The sequence below is a fragment of the Tupaia chinensis genome, unplaced genomic scaffold (assembly GCF_000334495.1).
Source record: "Tupaia chinensis unplaced genomic scaffold, TupChi_1.0 Scaffold000257_1, whole genome shotgun sequence".
Taxonomy (NCBI): domain Eukaryota; kingdom Metazoa; phylum Chordata; class Mammalia; order Scandentia; family Tupaiidae; genus Tupaia; species Tupaia belangeri.
The window spans coordinates 2,926,422-2,948,110 of NW_006159737.1; the positions used below are offsets into that span (position 1 = coordinate 2,926,422).

The following is a 21,689-nucleotide window of genomic DNA, read 5'->3' on the forward strand; positions in this document are numbered from 1 at the left end:
GGCCTCGCATGTGGTTCCCTTCCTGGGGGACACAGTATCTTAGCAGCCATGCATCATAGCTGGGCACCCTTCCTTCTTTTTTTCTTTTTTTTTTTTTTGAATCAATATGACTTTTATTTGCACATTAATGTGAAATAGTTTAGAACACTGTTGTGATATTTGCATCATTAATATCATTAAGGTTATCTTTGATATACAGCCGTGAACAATAATTTCTTTGGTTTTGTGAAAAGGTGGAGTAATATACTTTGATATCTCAAATGTTGATGTGATTTGTGGGATAAATGTTGTCCTCTTGTCCTAAATAGTGATGCTATAATTTTACTCATTTTACTTGCAGCAGCTATATTGCCTTCGGTATATTATTAACCTCTGTGCAGCTCAATTTAGATATCTCAAATTGAAATTTGAAATACTTTTATGGTGTATCAACAACAGTAATGGAAATAACTAAGGCAATTTTTATAAGCAGTTCTTGTCACGCAATTTAAACTAATTTAATTAGATATATAATTAAAATGAATTATTTAAAATTTTGGACTTTTGATGATCACAAAACTATTCGTAGTAAATTTTATTTACTATGCAGGTAATGAATCAATATGTTTAATTAGCATAACTTTTTTTTAATACCATTTTGCTATATTGCAATCCTCCTGGCTCAACCTCCCAGCTGGGACTAAGGCCTGCGCCAAAGAATAACCTTTTATATTTGACAGTAGTTTAAAATCTTGGGTTACCTTTGAATTCTGTCCTTTGTCTTTTGTTTTGTTTAATATGTGAGTTAAAACAGTTGCATATCTACATGAGATGCCTGTTGCAACATTACTTATAATAGTTAAGATTGAAAACAGTGAAGTCTTTCATTAGAAGACTAATTGAATAACTTATGTTGTACCCATACAGGGGAATACTTCAAAATCTTAAAAATAATTGTGAGTTTATACACTACACATAAAGAAGTTCAAGATAGAGAGTTACATAAAACAACAACTATGGAACACTTCGAGTATAACATTTGTTTAAAAATGAATAATAAATATGCACTTAAGTATATACACAAGCATATAGATACATGTATAGGTCTGGACCCAACAGGATAATAGGAAGAACAACTCCTGTTATGGTGTTTTAGTGGACACTATTCACAAGCTCACTCATTCTTACAGCTTCTAATGCCTATGTTATTCACTCTGAAATCTGTATCTTGATTTGCAACAGTGAGTTGAAATCAGACATATGAATTTCTCAAAATAAATTCCTTTACCACTTGTGGTATGGACCAGGGAAAACGTTTCACCAGCTATCTTTGTTCTCATGAATTCTCAGTTATCTTCATCCTTCTTTTTTTTTAAACTTTGACTTAAGTGTCATATAAACTGGGGCTTGCCAATGGAATGGTGTTTAAGGGCGCTGAACTCCCACATGGCCAAGTGAGAGTCAAGTCCTGGACCTGGTGGCTTTCTCTCTCACTTTCTTTCTCTCTCTATCCCTCTCTGGTCAAATTAAAATACATAAATAAATAAAGCTAAATAAACTAATTCTTTAAAAATATTTTTAAAAAAGGTATCATATAAACCTTATATGTAATATAATTATATTATACTTATATAATAACACACACACACACACACAAACACATATTTAAAAATTTGCTCTAGGGCGTGAGTGCCCTATAACAAAACTTAAGAAATACACACACACACACACACACACACACACACATACACATACATGTATATTTCATTGTAGAGCCCACTAGTGCTTTTTTAAAAATTTTTTTTGGAGAGGTTTTTGCTATAGGGCACGTGCGCTCACCAGAAAGACAGAGAGAGACAGAGAGACAGAAAGCAAGAAATAACCCCCCCAACCCGGGGGGAATGGCTACACTGCAATCCCTTCTCCCCCATTCTCCTCTCAGGATATTGGGCACGCATGCACATGCTCCCGGCGTGAGTTTAAGCCACCGGGTTCGGGACTTGAACCACATTTGACTACATGGGAGTCCAGTGACATAGCCATTATGCTAACTGCTGGTCCCTAGCCCACTAGTGCTTGATGGCCAAGGTAGCAGGATCCCGCATGGCCTATTGTGTAGCTGGAGGTTCAGACTATTGATTTGAGTCCCAGACCTGGCATGTTGAAAACCATGTCCATCGCATGTGTGTGCCCAGAACTTGAAAAGGAGAAATGGAGGAGAAGGGCTAATGGCGTAACCAGCAATCATGGCGGGTGCTTTCTCAATTTCTTTCCCTCTCTCTCTCCCTCTCTCTCTGATGAGTGCATGCGCCCTTTAGCAAATAAAAACAATTTCATTATATACCCATAATTTATGTAATCTCTCTTCTAATAGGTACTTCATGTGGCTTACATTTTTGCTGTTATACATAATATCGTATTGAATATGTTCTTGCTTTTTGCTTTCTTCCATACTTAAAATGATTTTGTGAGTATAACTTCCTAGAAATAGCCTCACTATATTTAAAAAGATATGAACATATACTTTGGCTCCCAAACCAGATTTCCAGTTTACTCTGTTCAATAGAAAATACATAATTAATGTCCATTATTTCAGTTGGTGAATGAACTACTCTGTGTTTTCATAGCCCGGAAGTCCTGTTGGCTTCATAAAGGTGCTTTGTAGATGTTTTACCCACTTGAATACTTAGAGTGGAAGTCTAAAACCTCATAAATAATACATTCATAAAAGTAGAGGAAGGCAATGTATTTTAAGTCAAAGCAAATTGACAGCAAGGGTAATCCATTCTTTTGTCACTTAGTACTGAGAAAATAGTGGGATGATAATGACTGGTATTAATTACCGAAAGTGTTTAAACATGCCAATTAAGCAGGAAGCAAGGAAACATCTTGGTGAATGTTTAAGATAAGCCTGTTGGAGCCAAAAGATGGCATAGTAGTTACATAGTTGGACTCCCACATGGCCAACTATGCCTCCAGTCCTGGACCCAGTGACTTGAAAGTCATGTACATGTACGCGCATGACCAAGATGCCAGGAAGAGGATAGAGGAGAAGGGATTGTGATGTGACCATCCCCCCTGGGATTTCTCTCTAACTGTCTCTGTCTCTTTCTCTCTCTGCAGCGAGTGCATGCACCCGAAGGCAAAAACCTCTTAAAAAATAAATTAATTAAATTAAATAAAAAATAAGATATGCCTGTTACCTTCTTTCTACTTTATCTCCCTTTCTGAGGGCAAGGGTTTCAGTTATTTAGTTCATTTACTCGAGAATTCATAAAGGCTTTCAAATTGTGTGCATTTATTTTTTTTTTTTTTTTTTTTTTTAGAGATTTTAGCTGTAAATAGCTGTAAGATGCATGTGCTTGCTGGAGAGAGAGAGAGAAACAGACAGAGACAGTGAGAGGGAAAGTGAGAAATCACCCCCTAGGAAAGATGGCCACACTGTAATCCCTTCTCCTCATTCTCCTCCTGGGATCTGGGGTACACATGCACATTCACCTGGTGTGAGTTTCAAGCCCTCGAATCCTGTATTTAACTGTGGTCGGCCATGTGGGAATCCAGAGATGTAACCACTATGCACCCTGCTGCCATCCACTGTGCCCCAATTGTGTGCGTTTTTAACTTTTATATTTCTTAGGAGAAATGAATAAAATGGTGACAGTTTATGCTTGTATCCTGGAACATTGGGATTTATAAAAAGGACTATGTGTTACTATTTATATATATATTTATTTACATATATTTTTTTCTTTTTTTGTAGAGAGATTTTTTCTACGGCACATGCACTCACCAGAAAGACAGAGATAAATAGAGTTACAGAAAACAAAATATCACCCCACTAGGGGGACTGGCCATGCCGCAATCCCTTCTCCTCCGTTCTCTTCTTGGGATTTTGGGCATGCATGCATACGCACCTGGTGTGTGTTTTAAATCAGCAGGTTTAGCAGTTGAACCATGTTCAACTATGTGGGAGTCCAGTGACGTAACCATTACACCATCTTTATATTTATACATACTTCTGAAATTGTTTGTTTTTGTTTAATTTTTTTATATTTATGTAACTAGGTTCTTGGCAAGAAATTTACAACACTAATTTGTGAGGATAAAGTCCATTTGTAAGGGCAAACACAGATCACAGGTAGCCCTGGAGCTGAGGAACAACTTTGATTTTTGGTAAATTCTGCAAGTCCACAGTTTTCTAATCAACCTTATGGTTCCTCTGTAATCTCATATTTCTCCTTCTCTGTATCAAAGATCTCACCTTCCTGGTATCTGGGTCTCCTCATCTTCAGTTTCTTGAAGTAAGCTTTGCTGAGGTGTTTTGGGATTTTTACTTTGCTAATAACAATTTTCATGGAGGTGGCGATGACAAATTTCTGGTGTGTTTTACTCAGTGAAACTCTGTTGAGAACCAGAGTTCCAGTCACAAGTAGCAAGCCACCGCTCAGCTACTTCAAGAAAACCACTCTCTTGCCTCTGTGGTGTCAAATGAGGATAATAGAAACGGTTCTGGGAGTGAAGCTGGCTCGTAGCTTTTTCATATGCTGACTGAAGGGATTTTTTTTTTTTTTTGCCATAGCTCAACAGCTTTCGAGGCACATCTTCAGTAGGATAGTACCTAGGCATTATGTGAGGTTTAGTCACTGAATACCACCATTCTTGTCCCTACCAACTGGTTTGTGACAGTGGCAAGAACTTTCTCCTTTTTCTTTTCCATCCTGGAGTTAGTGGCTGAGTATTTTCTCTTGTACATGGACTTCCTATTATCCATGGCAGATCAGGAGTCCCTGCCAATACCTCAGACTAGGACAGGATTTTGGCTACAATGGGGCTTCCGCTTCTTAGACTCTTTAGCTTGGGGTCATCTTTTTTAACCTTGCCACTGGTGTCAGCCTTCTTGACTTTGGGTTTCTTCGTAGCATCTCGCTTCTCAGCTTTTTCACCTACCATCTTGTATAACGGGAAAGAGAATTTGTTGAATTTTAATGCATGAGATTTTGGGCAGCCAGCAAGTAACATGGTGTTTGGGTGCCGGACTCCCACATGGCTGACCACAGTTCAAGTCTCAAACCTGGTTAACTTAAAATTCATGCTGGGTACAGTTCCATATGTACTGAAAATCCCAGGAGAATGGAGAAGGGAATGCAGTGTGGCCATCCTCCTGGGGGATGATTTCTCACTTTTCCTTTCATTCTCTCTCTCTGTCTTTCTCTAGTGAGTAGACATGCCCTGTGGCAAAAACTAACTAACTAACTAAATAAATAAATAAACAAAGGATTTTCTTGTATTCTTGTGCCTCAATTTCCACCTGCCTATAGGCGTATTATTTAAACCTTATTTATGTTGTAGGAACTGGCCATTTGCATCCCCTGCCCATGACTCAAAGTCCAGACCTTGAAAGCCGATGTGTTCTGTGAATTGCCTACCGGGGCCTATAGGATCCTTATGAAATGCCTGCCAGGCCCAGCCTTAACTGACATACTGGTTTCAGGAACTGATATTCTGGATTCCTTTCCAGGTTCTGGATTATTAATGCCTCTCTCTATATTTTAACTAACTCTTTGTTTTCTAAGAATTAATTGTGTGTACTGAAATATATTAGGTTCCTTGTCTGACTTTTCTAAGCTTGTCTGTTTCTCATTACCACTCCTAGGATAGGATGCTTTTTGTTGTTTTTTCTAACCTGACGCAAGTCTAATGATTGAAATGTAGTAATAGTCTTGGGACTGTAAATGATAATAAATAGCTTATTTTCAACAGGTATGGTCACTATTAAAGATCTCATTTGTGTCAACAAATGAGACACCAAGAGTTGATAAAAGGAAATTAGCAAAATCTCAACATTGATGGGAAGTCTTAATAGTACCTCTATCTTGCTTATAGAGGGTACCAAAAGTCAGGAGAAATAAATAAGAGAAGACTTAAAAAAAACTCATAGAAAAATAGAATTAAAGTTTAAGTTTATCTTGGTGGAGACAGTTTTTGAAATCTATGCATTTTTTTCATTATATGCATTTTCTATGAACTTTTTAAAGAACCACTCAGCTTGAAACCACAGTTAACAAGTTTGATGTTATGGCCCTGTGTTAGTAATGTGCCCATATTGGCGAGTACTTTTTTTTCCTTTTTGAACATGCCTGGAAAAGTTACCAATGAACAAAATCTGGTATATAAAACTAATTTCAGTTATTTCAAAGATTATTACTATACAGGTCATCTAATATGAAATAAAAATATAAATTAATATGAAAAAGTAAAATAAAATCACATTTATAAATTCCAAAAGCATGCCTGTAAACAGCTATATAATAATAAAAATAATACATGCATTGTAAATTTATGGGATGTTGAGGTTAAAGTTATTAAGGGAAATTTATGGTCATAAAAGCTTACCTACAACAAAAGAAATGTCTAAAATCAATGAACCTTGCATTCAACCTAAAATTTTAGAATAGCATGGGACCAGCAGATGGCATACTGCTTATGTTGCTGGATTCCCACATGGTCATGGTCAATGTGTTTCAAGTCTCAGACCCAGCAGCGTCAAACTCATGCCAGGCACATGTGTTTGTGTGCCCAAAAATCCTGAGAGGAGACTGGAAGAGAAGGGATTGCAGTGTGGTCATCCATGGGGGATGATTTCTCGTTTTCTGTCTCTGTCTTTATCTTTCTGGTGAGCACACATGCCCAATAGCAAAAATCTCTCTTAAAAAAATTTAGAATAACAGAATTAACCCACATATATTGGAAATTTACAGATACCAGAATGTACTGAAATAGGGAAAAAATGTAAAAAATTATTCAAGGCAAATGATGTTGTAATATCAGAGTTCGTTAGGGAGACAGCCAATAGGGTGTGTACAGACAGAAAAGAGGGGACTTATGACAGCTAATTCCCACACAAGCCCTTCACTAGATAGAGATCCTAGGATGGTGGTGATGTGGTTCAGTGCGAGCCTGAAGACCTCAAGAGGCAGGGAAACCAATTATGTAACTCTCAATTTGAGCCCCAAAGTCTGAGGAACAGTGTAGAATTAGGGGAAGGGTGCTGGAGGAATGCTTGTGTAAGTCTGGAGTCCAAAGGTAGGTGAGCCTTGAGCCTTGAGTTCTTTTTTTAAAGTTTTTACCATAGGGTGTATGTGCTTGCCAGAGAGATAGTAAGAGGGAAAGTGAGAAATCACTACCCCACCCTTGTACCCTAGGAAAATGGCCGAGACTACAGTCCCTCTCATCCATTCTTGTAAGATTTTGGGCATGCACACACATGTGCCTGGTGTGAGTTTCAAGTCAGCAGATCTGTACTCAAACTGTGGTTGGCCATGTGGGAGTCCAGCAACTTAACCACCATGCCACCTGCTAGCCCTGAGCCTTGAGTTCTTATGTCCAAGACAACAGAAGTCTGTCATTCTCATAGAAGAGACCCCATCTGTTCTGTATTTGTTCTTCCAAGGCCCTTTGTTGACTGATGGTACCTACCCACATGAGGGTGGATCTTCCCACCTAAGTATTTCCCGATTGCACATTAATACCCCTACAGACACATCCAGAGTAATGCATTTTTGGAATTCGAATCCAGTCAAATTAACACCCCAAACTAACCATCACTATGGGAGTTTGAAAAGAATAATTGGAGACACAAATGTGGAGGGACCAGCAGTTAGCGTAATGGCTATGTCGCAGGACTCCCACGTAGTCGACCATGGTTTGCATCCTGGACCCGGTGGCTTAAACTCATGCCGGGCGTGTATGCGTGTGTGCCCAAGATCCTGAGAGGAGAATGGAGGAGAAGGGATTGTGGCATGGCCATCCCCCCTGGGGGGTGATTTCTTGCTTTCTGTCTCTGTCTCTCTCTGTCTGGTGAGCACACACGCCCTATAGCAAAAACCTCTCAAAAAAAAAAAAAAAAAGATTTAACGGGATATTAGTAGTGAAAAACAAAAAAAAAAAAAGGAGACATAGGGAACCAGTTGGTGGTGTGGTGGTTAAAGTGCTGGACACTCTCACATGGCCGACTATGGTTTGAGCCCCAGACCTGGTGGCTTGCTTTCTCACTCTGTGTGTGTGTGTGTGTGTGTGTGTGTGTGTATGTGTGTGTGTGTGGTGTGTGTGTGTCTGTCTGTCTGTCTCTGGTCAAATTAAAATAAATGAATGAATAAATAATCCTTAAAAAAAAAAAAGAGAGAGACATAGCCACAGATGCTCTTATAGATTCAGTAGATAAAGGGATTGACAACTTTGTGAAAATGTTTTTAAAAACCTCAAATGAAATCTATTTCTAGAAAAATAGACTTAACCAAAGCTGGCTCATGGAGGAAGAAAAGATGGGAGTAGTTTATAACTATAACCAATGAAGAAATAGAATTAGTAGCAAGTATCTTCCCACAAAATAACATCAGGTCCAAATAGTTTAATGAGTTCTAAGAACAAATAATTGTCATTGTTTAAAAGTTTTCTGCCATAGGTTATGTGCACATGCCAAAGAGAAAGAGACAGAGAGAAGGAAAGTGAGAAATTACTCCCCTTCCTCCAGAAGGGTGGCCACAATCCCTTCTCTTCTGTTCTTCTCTCAGGATCTTGGTCAGGCATGCACACACACCCAATATGATTTTCAAGTCACTGGGTACAGAATGTGAACCATAGTCAGCCATGTGGGGGTCCAGCTCCTATCCAAATAATTGCCACTTTTTACAAACTTTCCTAGAAATGAAAATGTATAATTTTTAAAACTCATTCAATAACGCTAACATAACCAAAACCTTACAAGGAAAATAGAAGAAAGTACATTTAAAGGCCAATATCAGTAATGAAGGTGTATGTAAAAAGCTAAATAAAATATTAGCATACTAAATTTAGTATTAGGTAGCTTTTTTAAATAAAGAGAGAAAATTAAGTTGATCTCTAGATAGCAAAAATGAAGAGTAATATAATCTACCACAATTACTACTATTATCTCAATTGACGTAGAAAATATTTGATAAAATAGAGCATTCATTTACACACACACACACACACATATATATATATATATATATATCCACATTTTTATTCTCTTATATGTGTATATATGTATATATATATACACACACACAATGTACAGAGATGTGTGTATGTGTATATTCATGAGTATACATATGCACATGTGTGTGTGTGTGTGTGTGTGTGTGTGTGTATATATATTCCATGTGTGGATATGTAAATAAACACACACACACAGACTCTTCTATATAGCATATATTTAATGTGTTTGTTATATCATTTATGTGTTTATACACGTATTTTACCCTGATTTGTATATGTATGTGCATGTCTAATAAACAAGGTAATTTCTTTTACCTACTAAAGACCATCCACCAAGAGCATAGAGTAATGATCACATTTCTAAGTAAATTTAGAAAATACTTCCTTTAAGAAGTAATTCAGTGGGGCACAGTGGGAATGCAATTGGGCCCACATGGAAAAGATCCAGGGTGTGTGTGTCAGGACCTTCCTGAGCATACAAGGTTGGCATGCACCATGTAATCCAGGCTGGCTGAAACTGGGTTAGATCATGGCATGAGGACCCTTGGGGGATGTACCACTCTCTCTTTCTCTCTGCCTCATCACTCTGTCTTGAAACAAATAATAAACCTTTAAAAGAAAGAAGCAATGCAAGGCAATTATCTATTAAAATTCAGGTTCCTAGCTACTTCAGAGTGGTAGGGTAAAATGGAGAGGAGGATGTGGCCAGGACAAGAAACAGAATGGTTCATCCATTGTACTCATTTGTTCTCCATCTTTGCCTGCATGGAGGGAAAGTTGGTTTTCATTTTATTATTATTATATATGCTTGTTTCACTTTATAGATAATCTGTGTATGATACTACAATAAATTTCATTTAATGAGTCAATGAGAGTTGTACTAGTGATAAAAATCATAGAATAGTTTTTGAGGATACTTGTCCATGAAGGATCAAAGGTAAAAGTAGAAGTTCATGGGGACGTGAGTGAGCACAGCTTTTTGCATATGCACTGTCATTTGCCTTATTCTGTCTAGCAAAGGGGAATTGGCAACACTTCTGCTTTCATGTAAAATGGCAGGAGGATGAGGTAAAACACCAAAACTCACAAGGCCCTCTGTGATGTTTCATGGGGTCTGTCAATATTTTTCTCTTTGGAGAATCACAAAATGGATTAGAATTACAAATGAACAATGAAAGCAATATAAATACATTTGAAAGATTTTTGAATTAGAAGAGAAAAAATACCAGTTGAATACATTAACAAAGTTTTATGAAGCGAGTTAGTTTAAAAGATCAGTGAATTCTGTGGAAAACTATTAGATTTCATTTAAATGACTATCAGAAACCATTGATTTCAATGATAAGAAAATGTCTCCAAGGGTTAAGTCTTCCAAATTTAACTACATGATATCAAATTAGAGAAGGTATGTCATGGGAATCTATTTCATAGTTGTCAACCAGATTGTCTGATGATATATATTTAAGGCTTAAGATCTACACGCTAAGTTGAGAACTTTTTCCCCCTCTTTTTTGGTTCTGAATCTAATTCTTTTTCTTTTTTCCTATTTTACCTCTACTTGATCTCAGACCATCTTAATTCTATGAAGTGGCCAAAATATTTCTTGCTAACCTCTTTTTAGAAGTCTAAAATAGAAATTAAGCTGCTCTTTCATTCTAATTGACTCTCTCCTCCCTCTGGCATTTAACTTTTGTTTCTAAAGAATACACTCCATGGAGATGTTTGTTTCTTTAGTCATTGATATAGCCTCCACTTTACTGTACAGGTTTCTGATATTATTAATGTTATGATAGAAGAACACATAATGAAGATTATTTGTTCAATTTTTATTGTGCTCATTTTCTTCAGTTTTCTGTATTTTGTATGCTTTCTGAATAAAGTTTATAAAGGATTAGAGGTCTTCCAAAATTTCATGGGAAATGTATATGATGAAAAAAACTACACATGGACTTCAAACATTTTTTGTACCAGAATAAACTTGTACTTTAACTACACTTTCCCACAGATACTTGAAGTTCTTTCATAAAAAAAGTAAAGCTTCTTAAAAAAATAAACTTGTACTTTAACTACACTTTCCCACAAACTTTTGAAGTTCTTTCATAAAAAAGTAAAGCTTCTTAAAAATAGTAAATTGTTTTTTAAGACAACATAAGAAAATTGGTATATTTTTTATTTAGTGATTTATTTTAATATGAATCTTTATTTGTTAGATCTCCTGTTTTCTTCCTCATCTGTGATATTTCGCTGAATGGAATTTTCTTCATGCTCTGCCGAATCTCAATGCCTATGATCTCTTAGAGTTATGAGAAATATTGATAAGATTTTTTAATATAAGTGTGTGCCAGTTAACTTTGTAAGTAAGCTAGAATGAATTGGTGTGTGGTAAAGACAAGATGTTATTAATTAAAAGATAAGCCAAGAAAGCATGTTATTTTGTTATGATGATTTGAAAAGCCCAGATGTCGACAGACTTATTCCATTCCTGAGAGAATGTTTTGGGAAATTAAGTACAAAATACTCATATTTTTATGATGCAGCTTTCTTTCCTTTTGACAGAAGCTTTAAAAAGTCATGTAAAGCAGTAGACCTGAGCTAATTACTCCCACTTTTTAAAAAATAAAGACAGACAGTGTTTAGGAAGGACTTTCCAAAAAAAGAAGGGGTAGAATTTTCAGCATGCAAAACTAGTTCTCTGAAAAAATACCTCTCATTTAAATAAACCCTTAGCAATTTTTTTTCCAGCCATATGTAAAAATGGTGTCATGACTTGCATTTGAATTAATGAAATAATAGCTTCAGTAGCTATATTTATAATGCTCTACCTTAACCTAAATTTTTATACATGGTATATTTTGTAGTCCAACATGCTGAATTTTTGAACAGCTGAGTAATTATTACAAGCTGTAAAGCTTATTGTTATTTTCCTTCTTGACTGTGCCATCTGTCAGAAACAAAAGCAAAGATAAAAATCTCATTGAGCCACAAAAGATTTTGTGTTGCCTAATGTGCCTTCTGTGGAGACACATCTATTTGGGGGGAAATGCTGCATTTTAAAGAAAATCTTCATTATTTCTTTGCAGATGGGGAACTCAAGGAGATTTCACCACTACCCATCCTCGGCCTGTGGTCAAAGTAAAACTCTTCACAGAAAGCACAGGGGTCTTGGCTCTTGAAGATAAAGAACTGGGAAGGGTGAGTTATGCTCAGCCCTGTGTGTCTGAGAAAGTACAATTTTTATTTCTTTTGATTCAGAGTGGAGGTGGACCCTCTGTATGTAAGTATGCTGTATATAAATTTTATGTTCATAATTTACATAAAATCATTTATTTGCAATTTCCCCTGTGCCTAGTTTATAGGCCTAATTTATTCAACGTAATTGTCAGTAACAGAAAGTACTGTGATAGGTTTTGGATGTGTGTAAGGGATACGCCAGAGTTCACAGTCACCAAATAACTCATTCTCACACCTGCATGTCACTGGCCATTGAGTATGAATGGCATGGCCAATTTGTCTTCTTTGGTGAAAGGTAATTCTCATTTAATACATTTCTGTCCACAGGTTAAAAGGTCATCTTTGGGAGCCAGCAGGTGGTGTGGTGGTTAAGGCACTGGACTGCCACGTGGCTCACCTTGGTTTAAGTCCTGTCCTTAGCAGCTTGAAAATCATGCTGGAAATGTGTACATACCTGCCCAAAATCCTAGGAGGAAAATGGCAGAGAAGGGATTGAAGCGTGGTCATCCCCCAGGGGGATGTATCTCACTTTCCCACTCTCTGTCTCTTTCTCCTTCTGGCAAGTGTATACACCCTGTGTCAAAAACTTAAAAAAATTTTTTTTTTCTTGTTTTTGTTTTTGCTTTTATTATTATTATTATTATTTTAGAGAAATTTTTGCTATGGGGCACATGTGCTCGCTGGAGATACAGAGAGAAACAGAAAGCAAGAAATCACTCCTCCCCGAGGGACGGCCATGACATAATCCCTTCTCCTCTATTTTCTTCTCTGGATCTTGGGCAGACACAAACACGTGCCTGAATTACAGAATATTTCTTAAATGCGTTTATCTCCCTAACCTGTTCCCATTTTTCTTGAAAATTTCTTCCACACTTTTTAACAAATTTTTTTCCCTTAGTCACCTTTTCATAACCTGGACTATGTTTATCTTTTAATATCAGTATGTGCTGGCAGAATAAACATTAATACTAGGTAGATTTGTGATCTCTACACCCTTCTGTGTAAAAGGTTATCTTCAGTCCTATTTATGAGGTAGACATATTCTAATGAGCAGGTTGTAAGTTGTCTTCGTAATGATAGTCTAGTTTAGTTAGAACTGAAGACTGTTCAGACACGTTTTCAGGGATTAATCCTTTCAGAAATCTTACTTGAAAGTTTCTGGTGGGTCTGGACAGTAGCACAGTATTACAACACAACACTCTTTTAGGCAGTCCTGCGTGGGAAGGTTGCCAGTTCCTGTTCAGAGAGCTCCCTGACTACACTTACCACAAGCTTGCCTAGAACTCGGCTGGCAGAGGCTGGGGTGGATTGCAGAATCAGACCCTGTTGGGGTGTTTGTTCTCTTTCTCTTGCTTGCTCAGAGTAGGAATAGTTTTCTTTCTTAATTTTATTTTCTTACAGACAATTTAAAAAAATAACTTTTTTTTAAAAAGACAATTTCTGGTAGTGATGAATAGCTTGTGCAATGCTAGATGTTAAAGGATGCTAGAATAACTTGTATATTGGAAATATTTTTCCCCGAAGTTTAGATTTCCATTCATTTTAAATTTTTTCTACTACCTCCTTCAGACTGTTGGATGTTTTCCACTTCTAGGAATTTTGTGACTCTATACCCACACTCCAGAAATAGTGAGTCTGTGCTCACATTCTGTAGTTCCTCTTCTGTTTCCTTGGTACAGATATGTGCTAATACCCAAGAGAGCTCTGCTACATTGCTCATTCATAATTCATATGTTGCATACTTGTGCATTTATTCATTCAACAAAGGTACACAGATAGCCAGATCTAACAGAAAATCCTTGGACACTACCTATGATCTTAATAGATTTATGATATTTAAAATATTATACTAATTTTAATATGTTACTATTAGGTAGATTAATTTAAAATATTATACTAATTTTAATATGTTATTATTTTGTAGATTAATTTTATCTTATTTCCCATATTGTAACATTTTTTCAATATTTGACAGCAGTCTTTCAAAATATAGAGTTGATGTCTCAGCTGGTCTAATATAGTTAAGCATTTTTAAATTGACACAAGTGGCTTTTGTTTGTTTGTCTTTGGAGAGATTTTTGCTATAGGGCGCGTGCACTCTCCAGAAAGACAGAGAGAGACAGAGAGATAGAAAGCGAGAAATCACCCCCCAGGGGGGATGGCCATGCCGTAATCCTTTTTCCTCCATTCTCCTCTCGAGATCTTGGGCACACACGCATGCACACGCACCTGGCATGAGTTTAAGCCACCGGGTCCATGACTCGAACTGTGGTCGACTACGTGGGAGTCCAGCGACATAGCCATTATGCTTACTGCTAGTCCCTTGTTTGATTGTTTTTTCAATTATCAGAGGGTACATGCTCTCACTGGGGCAGAGGAAAGAAAGGACTCCCTGGTGGGACCTGTTCACATTGCAATACCTTCTCCCTCTCTCCTTCCTGGTGGGATTTGGTTACTCACGCATGCATGCCTGGCCTATTTTTCAAGTGACTGGGCTGGGATTTGAACCATTATTGGCCATGTGGAATCCAGCTTCCTTAATTAGTAGGCTATCAGGCTGACCCAGTGGCATATTTCTACACAGTGGTATATCTGAGAAAGGTCTTATGGTTGCTTACAACCTTTATATGTGAAAGGCAGTTTTCTGTCTACACCAGGATTTCCCAATCGTAACACTTGTGATACATTGAGCAGGATAATTCTGTGTTGTTGGGTGTTCTTTTGTGTATTTTGCTATACTTAGCAACATCCCTGCCTTCTAATCAATAGATGCCAGTAGTTTCTTTGCAAACCCACCCTTTAGTGAAGATAATTGAGAATGTCCACAGACATTGTCGCATGTCCTGGGGGGCTGTGCAAAATCATGCCTGTTTCAGGACCCGATCAGTCCTAATGACCTCAGTAGATTTTAAGATAATAAATATCATTAATGTGTCAATAACTTTCAATTTTTTTATTATTTTTCCCTTGGAGCTTCAGATTTGAAAATGCAACCTGCACACTTGGTATTTCCAGTTGTATATAAATAGATATCTCAAACTAAATATTTTTTAAATAGAGCTTATGATCCATACCCCCATAAAGTCTTCCACTGAGGTAGTTGCCAAGCCAGTGATGTAGACATTCCCTTTGTTTTTCCTTCTCTCACTTTATTATTCAGTCTATTTGTGAGATTCATCAGCCTTGCCCTAAATTCTCTTGCATCCACACACATCTTAGTATCTCTATTACCCTAACTCAAGGAAATACTGTTTCTGTAATGATCTATTTAATACGTTCCCATTTACTATTTAGTTCCCATTTACTATCTCTCCCCTCCGATCCTGTATTCAATATCTCAGTCACAATGATCTATTTAAATTCAAAACAGATTATGCCATTCTGTTCTCAAAATTTTCTGTCTTCACATTTATTTGGAATAACAATCGGACTCTTCATCAGAGTGTAGCAGCCCAAGAGCAGTCCTCAGGGTGTGGTGGCCCTGGACCCGCAGCTTTGGCAGCATCAGCAGCATCTGGATAATTGTCAGAAACGCAGGTTCTTGGTCCATCTCCACATCCATCGATTCAGAAATTCTTGTGGTGGGAGCTGCAGTCTGTCTTAATAAGGTCTTCTGGTGGTTTTTGTAAACATCAAGGTTGAGAACTCAGCTCAACATGAACCAATTCTGTCCAGATTAATCTTCTGTTAGAACATACTCAGTGCCTATTATCATTCATCCTTTGGTTCCTCAACATCTCAGTCTTATTCCTGCTTTAGACCACAGGTCTTTGTATGTGTTATAGATAGAGCATATGTGCGCACAGGCACACAGAGGAAATTGGTGATCATCTCTGGATGGTAGAGTTATTGCTATCATGGTCTATGTACTTATCTGTAGAAACTGTGACACGTTTTATTTGTTTTCATAATTGCACACAGAACAGGACATATACACACCCCAGATGGGAGAGAGGGATAGAAAGCATCCACAATAGGGCACGGTCTTGCTGTCATCCTTTCTCCATTTCTCCATCCTGCTAGATTTAGGGCACACGCACTTGCATGCCTGACAGGTTTTCAAGATGTCTAGGCTGGAATTCAAATCACAGGCCATAGTTCCCTTAACCACTAAGTTGTGAGGCCGGCCTGACAAGTTCTTTTATCATTTGAACGAAAAGGCCTTTCATGATCTGAAATCCGCGGTCAAAAATTTCATGAATATATAACTGAGAAGTTTGGTTTTTAAAGCAAAGTTTATTTTTTAATTAAAAATTTGAATAACATTTGAATTTCAAAGGTGAATAACAGAACACTTAAAATAGGTTTTTGTCACAGCAGGATACCACTGTACACCTCCTCAAATGGCTAAAATACAGAAAAATTGACAATAACAAATGTTAATGAGGACACAGGACAGAATTTATATAAAATATTAGTCATCGGGAAAATCATGATGGATTTTTCTGTGTTTTTTCCATGCAAAAATGCATCATGACTTCCCTGATGACCCAATATGTGTGTGTGTGTGTGTGTGTGTGTGTGTGTGTATAAATAAGCTCTTTTTAAAAAAGAATAAATAGTTCTAACTTACTGTCGTTTTATTGATTCACTGGTTCCTATTACTGCTTACTATTCAAACACAATTCTACTCAATTCTGTATGAAGATAGTAATAACTTTTCATTTTGGGTTAAGAAAAGTAACTCAAAATCATTAAGACCACTTAGCAAATGCAGACATTAGCTCTTGAACTTGAGTTTTCAGACCCCAAAGTCTGTTCTCCAAACCAACCATTAAATGACTACACATGATAAAAAGAAGCTTTGACCCTGTTTTACAGATCATGGTGTGGGGCAATTTCATTTCACCACTTAAAGCCTGAAACATTATGTAAGCTATTATGTATCATTCTGCACAATGATTTGAGTCTAATTAGGATACCCTCTAGCTACCAGTATAGTTTTTGTTATGAATGAATTATTGTATAATATAGTCTTAGAGAATTATTAAACTGGTTGAATGGTATTTTTATGTACTCTACATTTTAGAGATTTTGCCGAAATAATTAGTTTCAAAAGCGTTGTAAAAAATTCTTTTCTGCATTTGTTAGAGGAAGAACTACCTGGCAGAAACTGAAATGACTTATTTTGGGGCCAAATTGTTTTCTCTTTTAGTTTGTTTGAGGTGAGCCCAGAAAGGAGTACTTTAAGCATTTCCCAGGGGATACTGACATGCAGCCAGGGTTGAGAACTAGTGACTTACAGGGACTGAAAAAAATAAAAAGAAATAACTCTCATAGCACATAGAGCTGTGAAATGAAAGCTCAAGCTTACACAGGCACTGGGCAGTTGAGGGTTATGTTCTTTGACAAGTGCTTGGCATGCAGATTTTGTTTGTGGATGGCAAATACAAATACCTATTTATGGAGTTGGAGGCGACATATGGAGATTTTTCATTTGAATTGGTGGCCAATCCTGCACCAGGTGCTAAGGGAATACCTGCAGGCAGAACAGGGATTTTTCTCAGGAAACAATTATGGTATGTCCTTGCAGGTGCTTGGTACTGACCACTGAAGCGCCCCGAAGTATGTAGTTTGTCATAATCAAGATGACATTGTTCCTGAAAAGCTTGAAAAACAAGGTATATAAATATAGTCCTATACAAATCTAAATGATAGTCCCATGGAATATCTATTCATAGACAGTGCCATTTCCATTGAGTCTTTCAGAATGGAAGACTCTAATATATACTGATATACTCCTGGGTAACTAACTTGTCAAATGGTGTTCTTTTATCAGAAAAAAATGCAGGATGGTTTACCAAAATATTTTTTAGTTTTACAAGTGTTGCTATAAGGACAGTCTTTCTGACAGTGGTTAGACAAAGAAACTATTGTCCATTTCTATACTTTGAGTCCGTAGCTTTGGGAACACATCATCAGTGTATGCAGGAGGCTGCAGATGCATCCATCTATGTGCTAATGGGGTAGGCTTATGAATCAGAGAATTGATCTTCCTCTTAATTCAGTCCAGAAAATCTCTTTGTAATTGGATTAAATAATATCAAGACAGTGAAAGGGTTAAAGTTTATCATCTCTTAGATGCACGTATTAAGAGTATCAATGTATTTGAAATTAAAGTTTTCATCTTATGTATTTCTCCCATTTTTTTTTTCTGTTTCTGTATCTATACCTACCTCTATGTTGCATTTTTCTTAATATGGACATGTTCATACCTAATAATTAAAAATAATAGTCATTATGGTTGTTTTGCAAATGTAAACATTGAGCCAGCCCCATAGCCTAGTGATTAAAGGAAGTAGATTCCACATGGCTGACCATGGTTTTAATCTGAGCCTCTAGGCACATTTACCTGCATGCTCAGATTCCTACAGGATAGAGAAATGAAAGAGACAAGATTGCAGTGTGACTGCGCCCCGTTGAACGGTATGTTCTTTTTCTCTTTCTCTTTTTCCTTTCTGACTAGTTTATGCACCCTCTGGCAATTAAATAATTGGAAATACTGGATGGAAACAACAGGTTGTGGTTAATTTCACATATATTTTTTTGAGAGGTCGTTTTGCTATAGGGCGTGTGTGCTTGCCAGAAAGACAGAGAGACAGAAAGCGAGAAATCACCCTCCCCCAGGGGAGATGTCCACGCCCCAATCCCTTCTCTATTCTCTTCTGGAGATCTTGGGCACATGCGCCTGACATGAGTTTAAGCCACCAGGTCTGGGACTCGAATCGCGGTAGAATACATGGGAGTCCAGTGACATAGCCATTACACTAACTGCTGGCCCCCACATAAATTTTTTTTAAGAGAAATTTTTACTATAAGGCACGTGTGCTCACCAGAGAGACAGAGAGAGACAAAGAGAAAGCGAAAAATCACCCTCCCAACGGGGGATAGTCATACCACAATCCCTTCCCCTCCATTCACCTCTCAGATTCTCGGGCACACACAAACACGTGCCTGCCATGGGTTTTAAGCCACTGGGTCTGGGACTCAAACCACAGTTGACTATATCAGAGTCCAGCTACATAACCATTACTCCACTTGTTGGTGCCAAGATATGTTTTAAATATTGAGATAAATTAGGTGTGGTGGTTAAGGCTTCTAGATTCCACATCAACCATGCAGTTCAAGGCACCAACCTAGCAGCTTGAGAAAAACACGGAGGGGGCGGGGGGTGGTGTTGGAGGTGGTATAGTGGTGAAGGCACTAGATTCCCACTTGGTCTACTTTGGTGTAAATCCTGGACCTGGCAGCTTGAAACACACTGGGTGCATGTGCGTGCATGCCCAAAATCCTCAGAAAAGAATGGAGATGGGACTGTGGTGTGACCAATTCCCCCGTGTGTGTGTGTGTGGGGGGGGTGATTTCTTGCTTTCTGGCTCTCTGTATCTCCCTGTCTCTCTGGTACACATAGGTATCCTATGGAAAAATCTCTCACCAAAAAAAAAAAAAAACACGAAAGGAAAAAGAAAAACCCTCTGGGTACATGTATGCGCCTTCTCATAATTTTAAAAGGGGAATGGAGGTGAAGAGACTGCAGTGTGGTCATCCTCTCAGGATTTACTTTCTGACTTTCCCTCCCTCTCTCTCTCTCCAGCAAGTGCACATATACTCCATAGCAAATGTTTTAAAAATAAGTAAGATAAATTAGCTTCACTGAACTGATTATTCCACTCAAACTATTATCATTCAAGCAGCTCATTGCATCTTTTTCATGAAGTTGTTTTTTCTGTTTGCTTTATTAAGCATCAAAGAAGACCTATCTGAGGAGTTACCAGAATATGCATGATTTTTGTTTGTTTCTGAAACTTGACAAGAGAGAAGCTCCAGATAACAGTGTTTAAAAAGCTGTTTTCCCAGGAGAAAAATACCGTCTTGGGAGCTCTAATTCACTAGTCAGATTAATTTTCCCTCTCTTATTCCTCATTTCCCAGGTATATCTTTTTAAATTTTTTTTCTTATTTACATAGCTCTGAATAAGTTGAATTCTCTTAAAGTTCTTCATTTATGTTCAGATATTTAAGAGTTACATTAATTCTCTAAGCATATTAGCTCGATACACTACACATGCAAGGGTACTTCAAAGAGTTTATTGAAAATGCATGTTATTAAAATTTTTTTTTCAAAAAATCTTTGGCCTCGGGACCAGCAGTTAGCATAATGGCTATGTCACTGGAGTCCCATGTAGTCGACCACGGACCCGATGGCTTAAACTCACGCTGGGCATGTGTGTGTGTGCTCAAGATCCCAAGAGGAGAATGGAGGAGAGGGAATTGTGGCGTGGCCATCCCCTCTGGGGGGTGATTTCTCGCTTTCTATCTCTCTGTTTTTCTGGCGAGCGCACACACCCAATAAGAAAAAAACCTCTCAAAAAAAAAAAAAGGAAAAATCTTTGGACTCAAAATATACTCTTGGGTCAGCAAGTGGTGTGGAAATTAAGGCACTGGGTCCACATGACTAGATGAACAATTTGAGTCCCAGACCCTGCAGCCTGAAAATTGTTCTGGGCACATGTGCATGCATGCCCAAAATCCCAAGAGGAGACAGGAGAAGGAAATTGTGTTGTGGCCATCCCCCATGATGGGTGATTTCTCATTCCCTCCAACCCCCGTCTCTCTCTGGCCGGTACATGTGCCCTGTAGCAAAAACTAATAAAAGTAAATAAATAAAAATTAAAAGTCTTTCTTGACCTCTATTTTTCCATGAATGTTTTGAAGTCTCTTCATATAACCTAACCATTCAGTCACTAATAAGTCACTAATAGACTGGCTTATCAGTGGGAATGGTAGAATATCTGATTTCAATATACAGAATAATATATCAGGTACAGATTCAAAACATTTATTGAATAATTATCCATCCTGACTTATCATAAATACACAGTTAAATTCATAAACATCACTGTAGGCCTTTACTTAACATTGAGAAATTTATATTTAAGGATTTAGAAAGAAGTGCTGGCATTATATATCTATGTATTAATCAAAAATGTTAGAGAAACTGCTAGTGAAGTTATAATCATAGGCATTTTTCTTCAATTTGAAAGCAAAATGTAATATCCAATATTATTTAAATAGCCAACACTAGATGACTTTTTTTTTGAAGGTTTTTGGTATAGGGCGCGTGCACCTGCCAGAAAGACAGAGACAGAGACAGAGAGACAAAAAAGTGACAAATCACCAGCCAGGCGGGATGGCCACACCACAGTCCCTTCTCCTCCATTCTCCTCTCGGGATCTTGGGCATGCATGCACATGTGCGTGGTGTGAGTTTAAGCCACCACTTTAGTCGACTACATGGGAGTCCAGCGACATAGCCATTACGCCAACTGCTGGTCCCTAGGTGACTACGACAAAAGAATTATTGAATTTTATTTATTTTATTTATTTATTTTAATTTGACCAGAGAGGGACAGAGAAAGAGAAAGAGAGAGAGAGAGAGAGAGAGAGAAAGCAAGCCTTCAGG

The 21,689-nt window shown here is 37.6% G+C and overlaps 1 protein-coding gene across 19 annotated transcripts in view; it reads left to right on the forward strand.

Moving 5' to 3' along the window:
• CADPS2 (calcium dependent secretion activator 2) overlaps window positions 1-21,689 on the forward strand; it is a 450,101-nt gene that overhangs the window by 134,710 nt on the left and 293,702 nt on the right. For all 19 annotated transcript variants that reach the window (XM_027772143.1, XM_027772145.1, XM_027772150.1 and 16 more), the window contains exon 6: window positions 12,078-12,189. In XM_027772143.1, the coding sequence (XP_027627944.1) occupies window positions 12,078-12,189 (112 nt within the window). The remainder of the gene's footprint in view (window positions 1-12,077; window positions 12,190-21,689) is intronic.